The sequence below is a fragment of the Phaenicophaeus curvirostris genome, chromosome 16 (assembly GCF_032191515.1).
Source record: "Phaenicophaeus curvirostris isolate KB17595 chromosome 16, BPBGC_Pcur_1.0, whole genome shotgun sequence".
Taxonomy (NCBI): domain Eukaryota; kingdom Metazoa; phylum Chordata; class Aves; order Cuculiformes; family Cuculidae; genus Phaenicophaeus; species Phaenicophaeus curvirostris.
In genome coordinates this window covers 1,104,217-1,123,415 of record NC_091407.1, presented here as the reverse complement: position 1 = coordinate 1,123,415, position 19,199 = coordinate 1,104,217, and the positions used below count along the sequence as shown (strand labels likewise).

Below are 19,199 nucleotides of genomic sequence, written 5' to 3'. Positions count from 1 at the left end.
AGTGTTTACCAGAACGAAGTTCTCTTTGCCTGAAGATGACAGCGTTAAGCCAAAATTAAAGATTGTGTTATTAACCTCAACTGTATCTGTTAATCGTATTTCCATGTTAGTTTTTTTTGCCATTTTCTTATTTAAACATTAACAATGAGCGCACTGATTGCTCAGTTCAGAGGAAAAGTAGATTTTATTATCAAGAGTTTTTAAGAAAAGCTTCAGTTTTTGCTGCAGACCTGAACTGACAGTAATGTATTCACATCTGTATAGTGCAGAGCAGGACGTTTTCAGTAGCCAACAATTATGTGCCTGTATTGTCTGGCTGCCGAGGATTTTGATCTGCACGCTGAGCTCCCAGTTGAGAGCTCGGGATGATGTTACCGGCTCAGGCTTCTCGTCAGCTGCTGCCTTTGGGCAGCTCCCTTTGATCAGCTGCAGGACTCTGGCAAGCATTCTTCTCTCCTCTCTTTTGCTTGCTTAGAAATTTAAATATGTTCAAAGAGATACTGTCATTTAGGATAAATGGATTGATGAGCTCTGAATTTTTACTGTTGAAAGAGACAGAAAGTCACAGCAAAACATTGGTAGAGCGTTGGGATCTCAGTGCAACAGCTGGAAATGAACTGAGGAAGACCACAGGTTTCTCAGCAACTTTGGGCTAAGATACTGAGATCAAACCATTCTGAACTTGCTTGTGCTTTAGGGTAGGTAGAACTGTGTCAGTGATAGCATTCCTTTTTTTTTTTTTTTTTTTGCTATGGCAATGTGAGAATAGGAATAATAAAACCTGACCACATTAGTAGTTTTTTAAAATAAAAAAGGCAGGTTTTATATATCTACAAATATGCCCCTTGTAGAATTCCATTTCATGTCTACTTCTTAAGCCAAGAGGGTCCCTTGGCAGCAGCAAAAACCTCTTCTCTTTCTAATGGTAAATGCTCCGCTACTTTCTGGAGGAAAGTAAGAGACTAAATTCTGCTCTAGTCATGAGAACTGAAGCATTGATGGGATAAAGAGCCACAGAAGTGCAGTCATGCATCATGTTTTCCTATGGAACCAGGAGGAGGCTTTTCACTTGGTAAAGGACCAATTCTCTCCCCTCAATGTTGTTGTCAATTTTGTCACTGGCTCTAGTTAGTATTTGACCTGGGCAGTCTCATTAATAAGTTCAGTTGCTTTTTGTTCTTACCGTAATCTCTCCACTTCTGCATCATCTACAAGAAAATCCCTTTTTTGTACCAGCCTATGGATCTTCTGAATCAGTTCATCCTCTCGTTGTTTCTCCATCTTTGTTTTTTCTTTTTCTGGTCAAAAACAGAGAAAAAAAGACTATTCCTTTGGGTTCTAGGGAGGAGGCCATGGGTGGACACTGCAGATGTCTAAGAATGAATTGCTGATTGATGTCAATGGTTCTTCATACCTCAGTCACCAAAACCCCAGCAAGTTCACTGCCTCTTTTCTCTCAGCCATTTGCTGCTGTTGTGTCTGATCAGATTAATGGTCTGGAGGCTGTGGTGCTTGCCAAGCCTACTGTACACATTAAATTACTCTGCAAGACACTGCTTTGAATTTTCTAAAGAGCATTGCTAAGAAAAAAGTCCAGGATGCTCCATTAAAGACCACGGTGCACACTGCCGTTGGCATCAGAGGAGAAGGAGACCACAGCAAGAGGACTCATTTCTCTCTATTTCTGACCACTTTGGCTGGTGGCTACTACACCTTCTTCTACTCTGGTAAGCCATGTGAACTGCCCCTCCACACAAATAGCTTCAGTTGTAAAATGTGAGAAATTAAATAGAAGTGTTTATTTTTCCTGTGCTTCAAAAAAAAGAGTAATTAATTTGTCCCTGTTAACCGGCCAGTCTGTAATGACTACTTTGTCTGTAAACAACCACTTTCGTAACAGGAAAGATGTGCCTATTATAAATTAAACTCAAATGTTGGGGATTACAGAACTGTATTTTAAGATTATAAACCAAATGTATTTAAGACGCTAATCTTCAAACCTAGCAAGTGGAGCAGAGATGAGAAAGCCAGAGGCAAATCCCAGCCCACATATTTCCTCAAGAAGGTGAAAATTCTGATTAGCTGAGAAGGCACTTCACGTTAAATCAAGAATTTAGGTTTTGAGCAGTAGCACTGCATTTAGAGAGCCATAAAATTACGCTCAGTAAGAGTTGAGAAGGGCAAGCTGCCTGCGGTCTGACGCATCTGAGCTATGTTATGTCTGCCAACTGAACTAGTAAGATATTTTAAACAGCTGAATAAATCAGACATTTGAAAGTAAGTGTTTAATACAGCTTAATTTTGGATTGTGGGCTTCAGCATGCTCACTGCTGGGAAATTCTGCAAGAAATTCATACCTTAGCTAGATAAAAGTACCTTGAATATATTTCTGAGACAATGAAATTCCATAAGTCGCAATATCAGAAAGTCAAATTTTAAATTATGGTTTGCCACTGGCAGAGGAACTAGTTTGTAATGTAACATAAGGCTGTTCTGCCTGGGACGTTTTCTGTGGCTTATCTTTTAGAAATGTTAAAGGAAGGTGGTTATGACTGCCTTGAAAATTTCAGGAGTTCTGCATTGTTGCCTATGGAGAATTCCCGTGGTTAATGCTGAATTTGTGGCAGAGCAAGGAGAATGCTTGCAGGTCACTGCTTTTTTCTTGCTTTGCCTCTTGCGTCTATGGAGCAAAGGAAATCCCCCTCTCACTACTGAAGGCAGAAGCTGCTTGATTTCCTTGCAATCTATCCTCTTCCCAGATTGAGATGTGCTCTCCTGTGATGTCCTTCAGGAAACTGCCTGCTAAATAGATGCACCCTGAGTCGTAGCACAGAACTGCAAACTCCATACTGAAAGACCAGTCACACGGCTACTAAAAGGTGCTAAACCTTGACTACTAGAACTGAAGAGCAGGTCACGCTATACAAATCTGTATATTACAGGAAAATTATGATGATGTTATGCATGAACCTGCTTCTGGAGAGTGTTTTTCCAGGTTAGGCGTGTGCTGTGTGAATGCCTGCAGCCCCTTTGTCTCTGTTAAGGCACGAGTGTTGGTGTTGTGAGTTTGCCTAAAGGTGGTGCTGCTGGAACTGCGAATACGTAACAGAGATTTGTAAAGTGCTAAGGAGAAACCACTGCCTGCATCTCTGTTTAAGACTTTGTGACTGGAAAGTAGTTTCTAAAAGGTCTCTGGTTTGTTTTTTTTTTTTTTAAAAAAAAAAAAAAGCCACCAAAAAAAAGAAAACTGGCCAGCCCTAACTGTGAGCTACAAGTATAGGAAGAAAAGCTGCAGCAGAGGTGAGGTAAGGCGACTAGCTCATAGGTATTCTCTAGGATTCATAATCCTTTCCAACACCATTTAAACCAAAACCACACCAGCAGTGTTATTAGAAATTTAAAATGTTATCACTAAGTATAAAGAAAGAAAAAGAATTTGAATCCACTTCTCTTGGGTGCAAAGAAAAGAGAAGAAATTCTTATACAATTAAGAACATGTTCAGTGATTGTTACGAATCTCTCTCCTTTCTCCCTTTTATCTCAGCGCTCTGTCTTTTCCATCTGACCGTCTCCATGCCACCTGGTTCCCTTGAGATTGCCAAGGGAGTGCAAGAACTAAGGAATGTGCACCTTGCTTGAGTGATATTTGCAGGGTTGCTGCCAAGGGAGCGGTGAAATACAGCTTCAGAAGAAATTTACAGGCTAGGAGATTAAAGATGGGAAGGAAAATGGGAAGAAAAAATCAGGACTAGAGGTAAGAGATTTGAAACGCAAGCTTGGGGGAGATTTCTGATTGTTGGAGGCAGGAGCGCGTTCCATCCCCACCCACCCATCACCCAGGCAATATCCTATTAGTGGCTTGGAGGGAGCCATTACCTGGGATTGCTACCAAACTCTGCAGCTCTTTCTTAAGGTTCATAATGTCTTTGCACAGCTGGATGTCATCCATCCTGCAGAAACAGAAAAAGCACAGTCAGAGACATGCAAACTCCATCCTGTGTTGAGGGGACTGGCCAGTATATTCTCATGTGAATATACGACACTGACCTTTGCCCGGGGACCTGGCATCAGCTTGAAACACGGAGGTTTAACCTTGGGATACTGATACCGTTCATTCACCAACTTTAACAGACAGCAAAAGGTATTTAGTGCTAAATGCCTGTTGAGCCCTTGATTACTTGTATTCATGGAATCTAATTTATGTGTTGGTCGTAACTTTCACTGAGGATTATTTCAGGTGCCTTTTGCTTTCTTGAATGTTGCCCAACAGTGTGGACTGGGGAACTGTGTATTTAATAGTCACGACAGAGACAGGGGTGCCCCACTGCAGCAACAGCTTTCCCTAGGGAAAAGAGCAAGGGTGAGAATGACAAGGAGCCTGGGAAGGGGGAGCACAAATGGATATGGTATTTGGCACAGCCATGACAATATTTTTATTCCACTACCAACTTTCTTTGACTAACAACTTAGCCCTGATAGCAAATACCTGGAAACTGTCACTATTTAGCATGTAACTATCATTAGGTCCTGTGCCTTGAGTAAATGCCTTCCATGGTTGATGCACGTGCTTTAAATCCTCGATGTGTGAATAAAGTCCATTAAAGCTAAGACACAGAGGACACCTAAAAAATCTGTAACATTAGGAGAAACTGCATCTTTAGTTCTTACTGAACCTGATACCTGCCCTCAGAGCTGCAACACTGAATCATTCCCTTGGCAGCTCACAAACTTCAGCGTTGGTTTCCTGGCAAATGTTTTATTTTAGTCTCAGCCATCCTGGCAGCTGAGACTCAGGTGTTGGTTCTAAGGGCTGCATCACACTCTGAAGAACACAAAACAGCTGCTGTGATTAATTGTACATTCTCCAACTCAGATGTCACCAAGGCTATCCCTGCCCACTGCTGTGAGAGTCCTTGTTTCATAACCTGGTGCCTGAAGCGTGATTGCCTGTTGCCTGAGCACTTGAAGGTAGTTGATGTGCTGTCAGAACATGAGTTGTCACGGTGGTATTTCAAGAAGTGAAACCCAAGAGACCACTGCATGTATGTGAGAGCAAATGCAAAAGAATAATGCAGACAAATTACTGAATTAAGTGAAGAGTGGAAAAAAGTAGGTGTTTCTGGCACAAATAAGATTTTAATCACAACCCAAGAGCTTTTATTCTCCCTGCTGCCTCTGCGTGGAACGTGGCTCTTAGCAGGGAGCTGTCCTTCAGCTGCTTTGCTCATGTTATTAAAATATGATCATCCTTTTATTATTTGCTGCTTTGGTTAACTCCATCTTGACTGTTCCACTACTTTCATTGTGCTATGATAGCTCTTCCTGCTGCCTTTTTACTTCTCTCTTCCCAAAATATGATAGTGAAATACTTCTGAGAATAATCTTTATCACTGACCTCTTTTCCTTGTGTAGGTGCTCCCGTCACCTGCACTGGGCACCTGCTCTCCCACCAAACACTGTCCTGTAAGACAGACTTTAATTGGGAAGAGCAGCATGCTGCCTGGAGGCAAAGACATACACACTGATGATTATTCTTACTTGGGCTCCTCCTCTTATTCATGCTGATCACAAGCAAAGCCTATTTTACTCTTGAGATCCATCATTCTAAAAGGTACTAAAATTACTTTTATCAATTAACAATCTTAAACACTATCCCCTCAGGAGAACCAATATTTAAAATGTACTGGGATGTGAACAAGCCTCGCAGCCCCATATCCATTTAATGTTCATGCAGTTTGGGTGTCATATTAATGAATGAGTGTTAATATATTTAAGAAAAATGACCGTGGTTAACAAACATGACAGTTTCTTGGTGAGAAACCTGCACCCAGATAATATCTAGGGGCCAGACCCTCAACTAGTGAACACTGAGCTTCTACACGAGAGATCTCCATGACCCATGGACACAGGATGTTCTTCTCTCTCTATCGGGTCGATGAAGCTTCTGCGAAGATCTAAAATGACACCCTCCAGGCCTGCTGAAGTTATCCACAAAGCTGCTAGAGAAATTTGCATAAAATTTGCAATATACAAACAACCTTTGCTGAACTCTCTGTTCTCAGAATAGATAGTATGTACATTCTTTCTAGCCCCTGTGAAATCATTTTTGATGTTGTGGAAAAACATATTGGTAAAGCAAACAGCAGTTACAACATGTTGGTTTTCCCCCCTAGAGTTGAACTTCAGATGTGTGCCCAGCAATCTTAAACGCAAGTTATGACTATGATAAAACATTTCTCTTATTAAGAGCCCAAATCCATTCCTGAAGTAACTGCACTAGCTGTGAGCCAAGGATGAATCTCAATGCGCTTTCCTGTACTCCTGACACACAGGCTACAGTTCTGCTTTTCTGTGTTTGATGGCTTATTGCAAGAAATACACTGTATGCTTGGAGATATCACATAAGCATGGATTATTCTTTTCTCTCTTGGTATTTCAAGCTGTATCATCAAAACCTAAAAGCAGACTCTCTGTTTGCCCAAAAAAAAGATAAAATAGTTCACAAACAGCGTGAGCAGAAGATTTTCTAAACATGTCACACAATGACAGGAAAATAAGTGGGTCGGAAGAATCTGCAGTGATGTGGCAGAGTGACTCAGCCCCAATATGTGTTTCCGTGGTCCAGTTACCAGGAGAATGCTCCGAGTGCTGTCATTCCCATAAGATCCACAAGTGAGGTGACAGCGTGAGTCACCTCTGTTCTGCACCATCTGCACTGAGGGAGCGCAGGGCAAGGAAACCGAGAGGAGACCTCCCGTTCAGATGTGCCCTGGCAGGAGCTGTGGAAGGTAATGGCACACAGGACTCAAAAACACAAACATTCTCTACTGAAGACAGAAAAGGCATTTTGCTTTGTTTCATTCCAAGTTACTCCTTAACAGCTAAATTCTTCTGTCTTCTTTTCAGCTGAGGAAGAAAACTGAATTCCCCAGTGTAAGACTCAGGTACCATCTAGGGCCACGGACGGAAAAAAAGCAAAAATTATAGTAAAAGCTAGTAGGGAAATCACTTTAACACTCACCTTAACAAAAAAAATAGAGATGGCCAACAAGTTTGTTGAATGCTTAAGATTTGAGAGGAAGAACTATTAATAACAGCTACATAAGCATTAAATAGCTTTTTCATTGATTTCTGGACAAGCAAAGCAGTCTAGCATGCTGCCTTTGCTGAATGACTTTCAAAGCTAGAAATAGGTATGTGCTCCCTCTAGTGTATCTGTAAGAGGAGGTGTGAGATTCTTTAGTCTTCTGTCATTGTATTAAGGTGCTTGAAGTTAAAAAATGGCTGTAGAATGGTTTTGTTGGTTTCCCTCCCTCTTTTCCAAGAGCATTTTCAGGCACGAAGGTTATTTTTAGTTCTATTTTAGTTCCGTTTTAATATATTCCTGTCCCAGAAGTAAAATGCTTGTAATTATTACTGTCTGAAGACTGATAGTGCAGTTCTAAGAGACTGCCTAAGAATCAGATATTGTACTAAGCGTGAGGAGGAGGAGTCAATATAGAGATAAGAAGATAATCTCCTTGGTGGTGTCACCAGTGAACATGCTGAGCAGCAGCCAAGTGCGGCCAGCAGTGATGGAGAAATGTGGGTGACCAAAGCAAAAAGCTGTGTAGAAATAAAAGAATTGCCACAGACAGAGGTGGTAATATGTTGTCAAGCTGCAGATTTGTTAAAAAAAACAGTGAGGTAGGGAGGAGGGACATGAGTGGAGGCTGCCTTTGGGGACTGCAGGTTTAAGGCCATGCCAAAGCTGTGGCGATTCTGGAATGGTGAAAGTATTCTTGGAATAGAAGAGAAGACGTTTATGTATACCCCTCTCTTCTACATTTGACTCCATTTTGTCCCTGTCTACGCATCTTAAATTCTTAAAGCTTCTAATTATAAATCTGTGAAATCGTAGGAAACATTTAATGAATATGGCACACGTGGTCTGTGCTTATCAACATGTTGTTTAGCTCAGCACCTGGAAGACACAGAGCTTGTTAAAAACAGTCTCTGATGGACAGTGGACCACAACTTGCAAAGTAATGTGGTTGCAATTCAGCTGTCGTTTCAGACAATTGAAGATGGCAGGACTTCAAAATCTCAATCCCTGGAGGTCATATTTAAGGCATGCTTCACCGAAATTCAGAACAATGTCTAAAGAAGCTGTCTGTATTTAATTCTCACTGACTCTGTTAAAGTTTCTTGAGGTTGGCCACCTCCTCTGCCAGTTATGAAGTTTTACTGTCAACTTCAATAGTAACAAGAGGAGCTTTCCTAGAAATGCTCCGCTGCGGAGGGGAGTATTTCTCTACATTGCAAAAACTAAGTTCATTTCTTTAAAAACATACAATAGGGAAGTTGGATTTAAATACAGAAGTATCTAACCTGATAACAGTAGCATAAGGCTGAGTATAAAACCATAGAGCCAACCCATGCGCATGGTTTACTTAAACCAGTCTAGTAGTTTTATTTTTCTTATGAGGCAGCAAATGTAGGAAACTCTAGGTTTGGCTATGTGTTGTCTCTAGCAGAATCAAAGATAAATTTCTTTAATTTGTTGCCATATTTGACCTTTTCTTATTTTTAAAACCAAAAGAGCAACTATTTGCTATCAAAGCTAAAAAGGATTTAAAGGCATTTGGTATAAAAGTACACATTGCCAGTCAGTCCATTTCAGAACATTTCAGTTCATTGTTGTATCATCACTGACCCATATCTCCTATTTACAGCAAAGGCCGAGTGAGAGACCATGGAAATACCACAGGTTGAGAGTTACGTGTTATTACAGAACATCATTGCCTGTAGGAAGTTCAGCTGTGCAAAAGGGTGGGCATGGTGATTGTGAGCGCTATATATCCATGATGTGTTACCAATACTTTATCTTGGATACATGGCCTCATGGGAGACAATCCATTCTACCATCCACTCATGCAAACCAGACCACAGGGAGCTAAGAACTGGGAAATCAAACCCAGCCTGGGATTAAAGGTTACATTTGGAAACACAGTGCTAAATTACTCACCTAAAAATGACTAATTCAAAAGGTTAAAGATACCCAGAGCTTCTCCCTCTTCTATTAACAGCAATTTCTGACAACCACAACATATGTTCAATGTAGAAAATGCTATTTAAAGAAATTTTTTTCTATTAAATAACTTTTTCCTAGATGTCTAATAGAGATATTAATGAGAATTCCTCCTCCTCCATTTTTCCTTTTTTCATACACAAACATCTCAACTAACACATATTAAGTCTACAATTAATTTAATACTTTCCTAATGATGTGTTTAGTATTGTACACAACCTAAGCAAATGCTTTTCCTTTCTGAGCAATTTAATGTAGCATTTTGACTGCCGCACAGTCGCAAGTGAAATGTCATATTTTCCTCTGGGGTTGACTGTTTGCTGTCAAACAGGGCAAAGAAGATGGGTCTGCGGGGAGATCGAACCAAAGAAAGGCATTTTTCTTTCCTCTTTGACAGCTGACTTGCATTTGTACTTTGAGCTTAAAGTGCACAGTCTGAACTTTGCAATTCTGTTCCCGAGGCTTCCAGGTTAACATGCGAAGAGCTGGAAGACTCTCACTAGAGTTGGACCTTTCAGGAGCTCCCACATCTACATGGGCACAATTACATCCTTGAGGCTTCCAGATCCATGGCAGTCCCCGAGAAATTCTGTCCCTAATTCCAGAAATCTCAAGCTCTGAGTATCTGTCAACTTTCACTACAGAAACCACCTTGGGCCATTTCCCAGCTTACAGGTTCCTGGTTATTTCCCCGAGGACTCTGGGTATTTGCAGGTGGGACACGATTGGAATGTGCTTAGGATGTGAAAGGTGAATGGGACATAAAGTCACAGCCACAAATTAATCCTGTCTTGCAGAGAAGTGTGTGCCGCACCAGGCTATAGCAATGGGACACCCACAGTATCTCTCATAAAGCTGGTCTTGGTATTTGCCCTAATAGCACCTTATGAAACAGCCAACCTGACATGTATTTATTGAAAAATATACATCATCACATAACTGCCTCCTTCTCTACAGCATCCCAGAGTGTGTCTTATGTTCCTAGAGCAAGATAAAATCAGGAAAAAAAAGGAAGGAATTCATAGCAAGTCATATTGTATCGATAAGATTATAGAACTATGAAGGAGAAAAGAATTATTATTCCTTTCCATAAAAAGACAGATCTTATCAGAAACACTAACAACAACAACTCTATTCATGAAAAAAATCAGGTTTTGTTGGTGCACCACAGCAACAGGTAGGTGCCAAACTCAGAGAAAAGTACTAGAAGCTCGACGTCTAAGTCCTAAGAGAATTCCAAGCTTAACCTTAGAGGACAGAAACCAGATAATACACAGCACAGACAAAAAGTAGCAGAGAAAGAATTAGAACAAGCCAAGAAAGCAAAAGTCAGAACACCTGCTTAGCAATATCTAACCATGAGTCACCGCTGCTATTCACTCCTCTGAGAGCCTGTTTATCTCTTCATACTGTCCCTTCCTCTTGCCTTTACCCAGGGTGATGTTCAGTGTGTGTCACTTGCCATACAAGACATTAAGCCACGGAGAAGTCATAGCTGATGCTACATTAGTGACTCACCAAAACCAGAGATAAAGTATTTGGTTGAAAAAGTAATTAAAGTTTGAAATGAACTTTGTTCCGACATACCCAGCAGTCATTGCTGCCTTTTCTCACTTCAGAACGGAAGCACTCTACATAAGCAGGCTTTGTAGTTCAGTATTATTTTTCAAATTAGCCAATAATGAGAGACTGTTCCATATTCCCACTTTGTGTGAGCCTCCAAGATCTACTGCACTTATTCTGAATTAAAATATACTATTTCTAAGTTGGTTTATTGAAGGTTATTGTTACCAAAGGAATCAACATTGTGTAGCTTGATGTTGCTCCACTTCACAGTGATTGCATAAAGCCAGATAATCAGCAGACATACCTTTTTGCACTTTAAAATACCAGTGTGCTGTGCAAACTGCAAAAGACATAAAGGTGAGAATCCTATCTGACCTCTGCTGATGTTTGATTGTCCTTAGAAGGACTATACATTTTCCTCCACGATGAATTTGCCCTAAATTTGAGATCCTTATTATTACGTCCAATACCCTACAGAATAACTATTACTGTTTATCCCACCTCTACTACAACTCGCAATGGGTACATCAATGTCTCAAGACCAAAAGAGAGATGTGTGGTTTTTTGCAAGGCGAGAAAAAGATAAAGGTTAAAAAAGCAAGCAAAGAAAAAGCAAGCCTGATTAGAAGCAAGAACCTCCCCCTGAAAACCAGGGAGTAATTGTGTACTCTGGACAGGTAATGAAGCTGTGGGGCTGCCAGTATGAGTTTATCAGCAAACTTATCTATACAAAAGGTAATTGTTCCTGCGATTGCAAGTAAACAAACACAGGTGTAAAATAATCTAAAAGCCTGAACGGATCTATGGAGAATTTAGATGATGTAGATGTTACGAGCACTCTGGAGAAGAGGGAGTCATCTAATAGAGTGTGTACTGAGAGTGAAAAAAGACAATGACCAATTTTAATTCTTCTAAATCAATATGGAGGTGAATTTGGCTTTTTCACAGTATTAGTTTAGTAATGTAATAACCAGACAGACATTAAGCAAATACTGTATTATATTTATATTGATAAAACATGTTTAATGAGGTAAGTAGAACTGTTTGCAATAATTGCCTAAAGCAACCTAATAGAGCTTACTATTTAACATCCCATATTCCTGTACAGCAGAAAAATGCCATTAATATCATTTACATGGCAGAAGTAACCACTCCCAAGACAGCTATCACAGATGGAGGTAACTTCCACAGTTTTAGTTCAAGGTCATCCAATAGAGCTGGCTTCAAGTTTTGCTTTCCATCTGGAAAGCCAGCAGTATCAGGCACTGGCAGACTTCCCAAGGAGCATGTTTAATGATGACAGTGAATGCTATTTTGTAAGAACTCTGTGCCTTCTCTGTTCACAGGCATGGGCAGTAACTGTGGGTGATCTCACCTACGTGATTAATATTTACTGGATGAGAATATGTTAATGCATTTCAAAATGCACGAATGTCACACTACAAATGTGAGGTTCAGTTTTGATCTGTTCCTATAACACACAGAGGTCTAAGGTTGTGCTGCCTGTCTCCTCTTGTCAGCTAAACAGAGATAACTCATGCATTATCCATTTTTACAACCCTGTCTTTCAGTACAGCCAATTTCCATGTGTCCCAGTGTTCTGAATCCTAAATGGCTTCTAAAGCCACACACAAGTATCCATAGCAGTAACACATTAAACGTGCAACAAAGAGGATGCTGCCTGAGCAGCTCCCTCGGCTTTTGGATCTGTTATCTCACCAGAAAGGAAAAAAGCGAGACAGAGGAATTAGAAAGAGAGAGAGAGCGTGCATGTTCTGAAGTGGTATGTTTGCTTCCCCTAACAGCAAAGACAGATTAAAAATTCAGTTTGACCCAAAACTCTTTTTATAGAGAACATTTTAAGAAATGAGCTGAGAGAAGCCTCAGAAGCAAATGAGAGGAAATGCTGGCTAGCTATAAACTGATTCTTTTCTGTACATATTGTCTCCTTCATATCAATACATGCCGAGTCTTCAGCTGTTCTAAGAATAAACCCAAAAGAGCAGGAGACAGCATATGATGGCTTTAAGCTCTATTTTCATTTCCTGGGCTGGCTGGAGACGGTCACAACAGCTCCCAGCACAGTTTTATGAAATGTCACAGTATCGGTAGAAGGAGAAGCTACCAACAGCCACAATTGCTACATAACCTTGACGTAAACTGAGGAGGTCCATCCTGGGAACTAAGCGAGGCAGGGTCTTGAGACAAAAATAGGATTCTATAACATAACTACAGAACAAATCACAGTACGTCTGCTCTGCTGTGGCTATGGTTGCCTGAGCTAAAATGTGACTGCACAACTTAAATTGTGGCATTACCTACTTGAGGAAGACTTGATTTTATAATCAGAAAATTGGTTCCAAGTGTAAACTTTAGCTAAATCTTCATAGCAAGCACATAGTCAGCTGGAAATAGTACAGACTTCCTGGATATGAAGACTATGGCTGTCTTTAGCTGCTCCCTTTTTCTTTTAACTCAAGAGATTTTCTACTAATGGTAACAGCATGAGGAGAAAAAACAGAATACAAACATACCACACATTTTCCCCATTACTGTATATATGCTTTATCGTTTTGTTATAATAGAAAGAAAAGATAAAGCAAGCACAAGAACTAAAGAGATCTGGGTCTCATTAAAGCTGGTCTTGAACTCAGTGGTCTGAGCAAAAGTGCAGCACTGCTAGTTAGCAGCTGCGTGTTCAAAGTTGAGGCTGCCTTAAACCTGTCTGAGACAGCTCAGTTTCAAGCAGCTGGTTGTACAGGTCATTCATGTGGGAATCTAACCCTGCCAGGAGAAAAGAATTACTAAAATTCATGACCTACATACAGACTTCTGCTCTGGAGACATTGGTAATGCTTTACCTCAGGAAACAACTGAAAAAAATTAAATATGGTCACAAAGAATGTCTTCCACAATATGTCTATGAATTAGAGTTTCTGTAATATGCTTAATTAAAAAAATACAAAACTTGGACCACTGAAGTAACTGTGAGTTGTGCTGTTAATCTTGGCAAAAGGTCATTAAAATACATTTGTCACCGAAGACAAATGCAACCCAGCCCCTCTGTCAAATGTAAACTATCCAGAATGAAAGGCGGTAAAGAACAAGTGCTGCTATAGTACTTGGGCATCACTAGCAACATGCTTCTCACTTGTCTAATGCAGAAAGACCACTACTGCACAGTATGACTGTCAGTCATATTCCCTTTTCAATAAGCAAGCACCTCTGTGTTCGATTTCTTACTCAGACACCTGCTAGGCAATACAGAGGAAAGTGCATTATGAGTGTGAGCATGGGGAAATGAAAAGAACAGTCTGGATATAAGAACAAACAGAATAAGTGAAGAACATGCAAAAAGGATGACGAGCAGATGCCCACCACAGGTCTCATTCACTGGGACAGCTTATTTCAGGGCTTTGTTTGATATAGAAAATATCAAGAGAAGTGCAGGGTTCAGTGGTGAGGATTCTTCCAAATTAAATTTATTACAAGCCAATTAATAAGTAGTTACATGACTACCAGGAGCAGGTGTGACAAAACCTTTCCTGTTTACTTTATTTGTACCACTACAGCATTATTTAAGGTCAGTGTCACTGTCACAAGTCCTTATTTCCAAAGGTGTCTAAGCAGTGACACCTGGGCTGAAGTCTTCTGGGATAACTCAAAAGACAAATGTTTGTGTTGTTTGAAGGCAAGGCTTTCAACTTCTGGCAGTGCAAGTCAGGGCTCTGAAATTAATCTCCGGGTGTTAGGGTGAAAGTAACAGTCCTACCTTTGTCTTCTAAAAGAAGAAGACAGCACGTGAGGTTTTTTAAGCTATTGTAGTTTCACTAACACCTCAAGTCTGGGTTTAGCAGGTTTTAGATCTATTGAGGTCCTTGGCCTGTCAGCAAAGGCATTTGTCTCAGATCTAAGGTACTCACAGACAGATGGGACTTCAAAATAACATACTCCTTAAGTCCTAGTCTTCTAAATTCAGTGACTTAGGAATATAAACCCTATTGACATCATCATTTGAACTAGATTAATATTCATTAACCTTCAGTGAGGCTCCTATGCCTGACCCTTCTGGCAGTTTTAAAAACCTCTCTTGAAGTATTGCTATTTAATTTGATACGTCAAAATGTGTTTTGTGCTCAGCTTAATGGCTCCCATTTAACAAATGTCAAATCTTGACTGCTATTAACCCAGAACACTGTGCTCCCTTGTGACACGAACTGTCTAAAACTTCTAATGAAGTGAGGAACAACGCCTGAACTAGGTTAGACTGCAGAAGCTCCAAATCCCCTACCTGTTGATATTTTCTTCAAATACCCTTGCCACAAAGGACTGAAGTCAGGTATAAAAATATGCTCTGTAGACAAGCTAAAGTTTCCTTTTGTAAGTGACAGATCCCTTTTATGACTTCTGCAAATCATGGTGAATGAAAAAAGTAATTTCCTTTGCAACTACAAAAATCATTTCCCAATGGCATTTTGCTAGCATTCACCTAACTGGGATGCTCTTTATCTTTCTTCCTTTTAAAATGTCAAGCAGATAAAAGTCTTCTAAATAGTACTCTTTCCTATTTTGATTAATTTTGCATAATGTTTTCCCAGATGTATTGATACTTACATAAACCTGAGTTCTGATTCTCTTCTGACTAAGACTTCCCGAAGTCTCTGGATCTTTGCCATCTCAAGCTCAATTTCCTCAGGCATCATTGTTGTTTCAGCCATTGAAATGATGTCAAGTTGATCTGTGTGTGAAAGCAGAGAAAATGAATTAAGTTAGTCAAACTGTCTCGATGGGGTTTTTTAAGACGCAAATTTAATCACAGAGCTATCTGACTATGGGGTAATTAATGCAAATAGTAAAGAATATTCTAACTGAATGCAATGTTGACTGGTTTCTCTATTGTGTTGCCTATTACTTTCAATGTAACCATTTTGAAGTAAAAGAATCCCTAATCCAAAGCGACATCCATTTTGTTAGTCAGCATCTATCATGCCTCTAAGGAATCCCGAACCTGTACATAACAAACTTTGACAGGACAGCCACAGGCTGCTCCAAAACGCTCTCAAAGCAATTACTTGCAACTCTGAACAGTCCTGTCTTGGCGTAAGTGCAGGCACTGTAACCTGATAAAGGTTTTCCACTTTTAATTCATGTAACTCTTTATGCCATTCCCCCATCTCAGCCTGCCAACCAAAAACATAAGCAGGGCACCACAAGTCTGAAAGTGGAGGATAATAAATGTAGAAACTACAAAATATTCATTTCCAACTTCTTTTCAAGCTTAGAGATGTAACTGGAATAATATAGAGACACAAGGAGTAAATCAGTTTATCTTCATAGCAGCACATGTACTGTGAACATACTGTAAGGTGATTATTTCTCATGAAGATCTCAAACTGGAAGGAGGATCAGATTAAGGGAACTTTGAGTGGAAAAAACAAACCAAGCAGTTGAAATGGGAAAAAATTTGAAGGTGATGATACAAAGAACTCAGTGTGGAGACACTGTGGTGCTGGAAAAGATTAAAAGCCATCCTAGAGGGGCAAGCATGGACTTCAAAGGAGAAGGGACTGAAGTCAATCCATACTTTATGCACGTTACCCTGTGCACTGTTAAGGAATTGTATCATTTTTACATAGATTCTCCAGCTTTTCTAAACCTCCTTTCCTAAGATGTAAAGACTAAGTGAGCTCCTTTGACAGCTGCCAAGTCCTTGTACGTAGCGCAATCCATAGGTCGCATAAACCCCACACAGCTGCAGTGTATCACCCACCCACTTTGGTCCCCTCTGAAGAGTATGCATTTTTAAGGCTTTGAGGAAAAGGTACAATAAGAACACTGTTATTTCCCAGAAATCCTGGAAAAGTAGAGGACATTGGACATACAAGCCTCTGAAGAGGTCACAGGTCAGGAGTCGCACCTCACGCCTTCACCACTGCGATCCTCACAAACCTGTTAGTGTCTGAGTTTCTCTTCTAGCACTGTGGGTAACTATTTGCCTACCTGGCAGCAGCTGTGATGAAGGATAATTATTATTTTTCATGAAATGGTTTGAGCTCCTGGGATGTAAACCACTTGGGAATGAATATGTTAACATTATTAAGCCTTTGAGTAAAGCTCTAGCTCTGTCCCAGTGATGAATGACATCTTTAGTGCTTTGAGACATAATTCTGAACGTCTTCACACAAAAGTCTCTCACCTTTTCATAAGAGAAAGAAGAAAAGTTTCATTTTATTTAAAGGAAACATTCATTAGTCAACTAGTTTTTAGCATATATTGTTATTAATCTCTGTTTCTGGTAATGAGCCAAAATTCACAAAGCAAAAGCTGAGACAACACTGAGATTAGTCACAGCCAGTGACAGGATGAAACTATTTTGTCTGCTCTGCAATCTCCAGGATAATTCCAGTGACAAAGAAACAAGTAAAATATTATTACTGCATGCACAAAAATATATTAGCATGAAAATAATTACTATATAGAATAAAATTATCAAGGTATTACATATAATGAGAGGGACTGAAGATGTAAACCCGAAGGTATTTATGCATATACTTGCTTCAATTTAAATGCAGACTGGTAGAGTTAAACCGAGTATTAACTTAATGATCACACTCAGTGTGCCAGCCAGAAATGGAACATTAGCCACCTGTGATGAAAAGCAACAAAAAATAAAACATCCATTGAGTCAATAAGCGCAAAGAAAACTTTAAAGAAGTCTAAAGTAGCACGATGAGAAATGGGAGAATGCATTATACCTGGTGCCAATAGTTTCAGGCAAATTGCTAATGGTGTAAAGAAAAAGTAATTATCAGCAAAAATCCTGCTGCTGTCACTTGATGCGAGCATAGCGTTGTCCACTGAGAAGATTATTGTGTTCTACAACCATTAGCTGGTTTAACTGTAAGTTGGGGAGGTCGTTATCATCACCTTTGTCAAAGAGGCATGGAGAAGTGAGGTGTATCAGTAACACAAAGCGTCCCAGACCTATGCTGTAGGAACCCCAAACTGTGCCATTGTTATTCTGCTGATATCCACAGCAATCAGACCTCTACTCTACGAACATCTAAAGCAAGTATGCAGGCAGCGTGCAATCTAGAGGCAGTAAAAGCCGAGTGATTAATTCCTTCTGGATACACAGCAAGCCAAGGTCTGCTGAAGCACTGTCTCTTCAGGACATTATTCTTTTCCTTACTTGTGAATCTGTTGCTGTGGGAACTATCAGCCACTCAGCCTTGAAGCATCATCTCAGTCACCGAGCAACAGAAGGGCTCCAGCACAGGTAAGGGCAATGGCCCAGCTACTCTGCCACTTTTTTTCATCTGTGACATGGATGAACCCTCTTAAATGAGACTCTGTTCAATTCATAACTCCTGAGAACTCTTTAAAGGATTGCTAACACCTGAGCTACGTGGCTTCTCTAATCTGGACACCAATCAGCAACAAAACAGGCTGCTCAGCCCACTCAATTACACTGCTTCAGTTGAAAATTAGTTTAAGTAATTGTTATCCTGGATTGGACTTAAGCAATTTGAGGCCTCTTCCTACTCCTTTAAATTGTCCGATAATAAGATAATCCTTATTAAAATACTCTTACTGGCTAAATTTTGTTCCAAATCTGGGTCAGCATTTTGCAGCTTTCTCAAGAGTTGAGTGAAATACTCAAATAATCCCTTTTCACTGAAGTATATTAAATGTTAATAAAGCACGGTGCAGCAAGTGTACTCTTAAAGCTGCTTCAGGTATCAAAATCAAGACTTTTGTGACTACTAGTAGTTGATGAGCCACAGCAAAAGTAAGCAGGAGACACAGGTTTGAGACAGATGAAAACAGAACCAGATGGTGTGACTCAAAACCAGCACATTTGGTGGAAATAGTTGCATAATGCAGAAAAATAAATTGTTATAGTACAAAATATTCCAGATAAAAAATGTTTATGTGAAAAGAATCAGATGATCCCTGTAGTTTGTCACTAGCTTGTCACCTGGAGGCATGAATGATAGTCCTGTAGCCAGACCTTGTACTGTTGCCTCAAATGTATTCACAGGATCAGAGATGTATTTTTCTTTTTGATTAAACCCATCTGGAGCAGGATGTAGTGGCCAATAACTAACCTGTGCAGAAAAAAACCCTACATCTGATTGCTTATTCCTAATCTAGCCTGCTGCAGCATTCTCTTACTGTGAATCCTAACAATGATTGTATTTGGCATGCGTGTGGAATGGTATTTATTCAATGTTTTATGATGGAATTACCATATAAATACAGATAATAGCAAAAAACAATATGAACAGCTGCAATACCTTTTGTTCCTGGCTTCCCTAGCAGGCAGGCAACATTAAGCAATTTAGACTAGGTACACCGGGGGAAGGTGGAGGCGGCACAGGGTAGAACCAGTGACGAAGCGACCCGGTTGTCGTGTTGTGGAGCACATCCCACCCCTCCTGCTGGTTGGGCTGCCGGGGCTCAGGGTTGGTTTGGACATGGTGCAGGTGTCTGGCCTCCACAGAGGCTCCCTCTCCATTCCTCCTCCTTTTGCTCAGAAGCAGATTTCAAGCTGACGATG

The 19,199-nt window shown here is 40.2% G+C and overlaps 1 protein-coding gene across 2 annotated transcripts in view; it reads right to left on the bottom strand.

The window, feature by feature from the left end:
- Nucleotides 1–19,199, bottom strand: part of BMERB1 (bMERB domain containing 1) — a 51,341-nt gene that overhangs the window by 3,187 nt on the left and 28,955 nt on the right. For both annotated transcript variants that reach the window (XM_069870365.1, XM_069870363.1), the window contains exons 2-4: nucleotides 15,251–15,374; nucleotides 3,877–3,950; nucleotides 1,184–1,298 (exon numbers count right to left, since the gene is read on the bottom strand). In XM_069870365.1, the coding sequence (XP_069726466.1) occupies nucleotides 1,184–1,298; nucleotides 3,877–3,950; nucleotides 15,251–15,374 (313 nt within the window). The remainder of the gene's footprint in view (nucleotides 1–1,183; nucleotides 1,299–3,876; nucleotides 3,951–15,250; nucleotides 15,375–19,199) is intronic.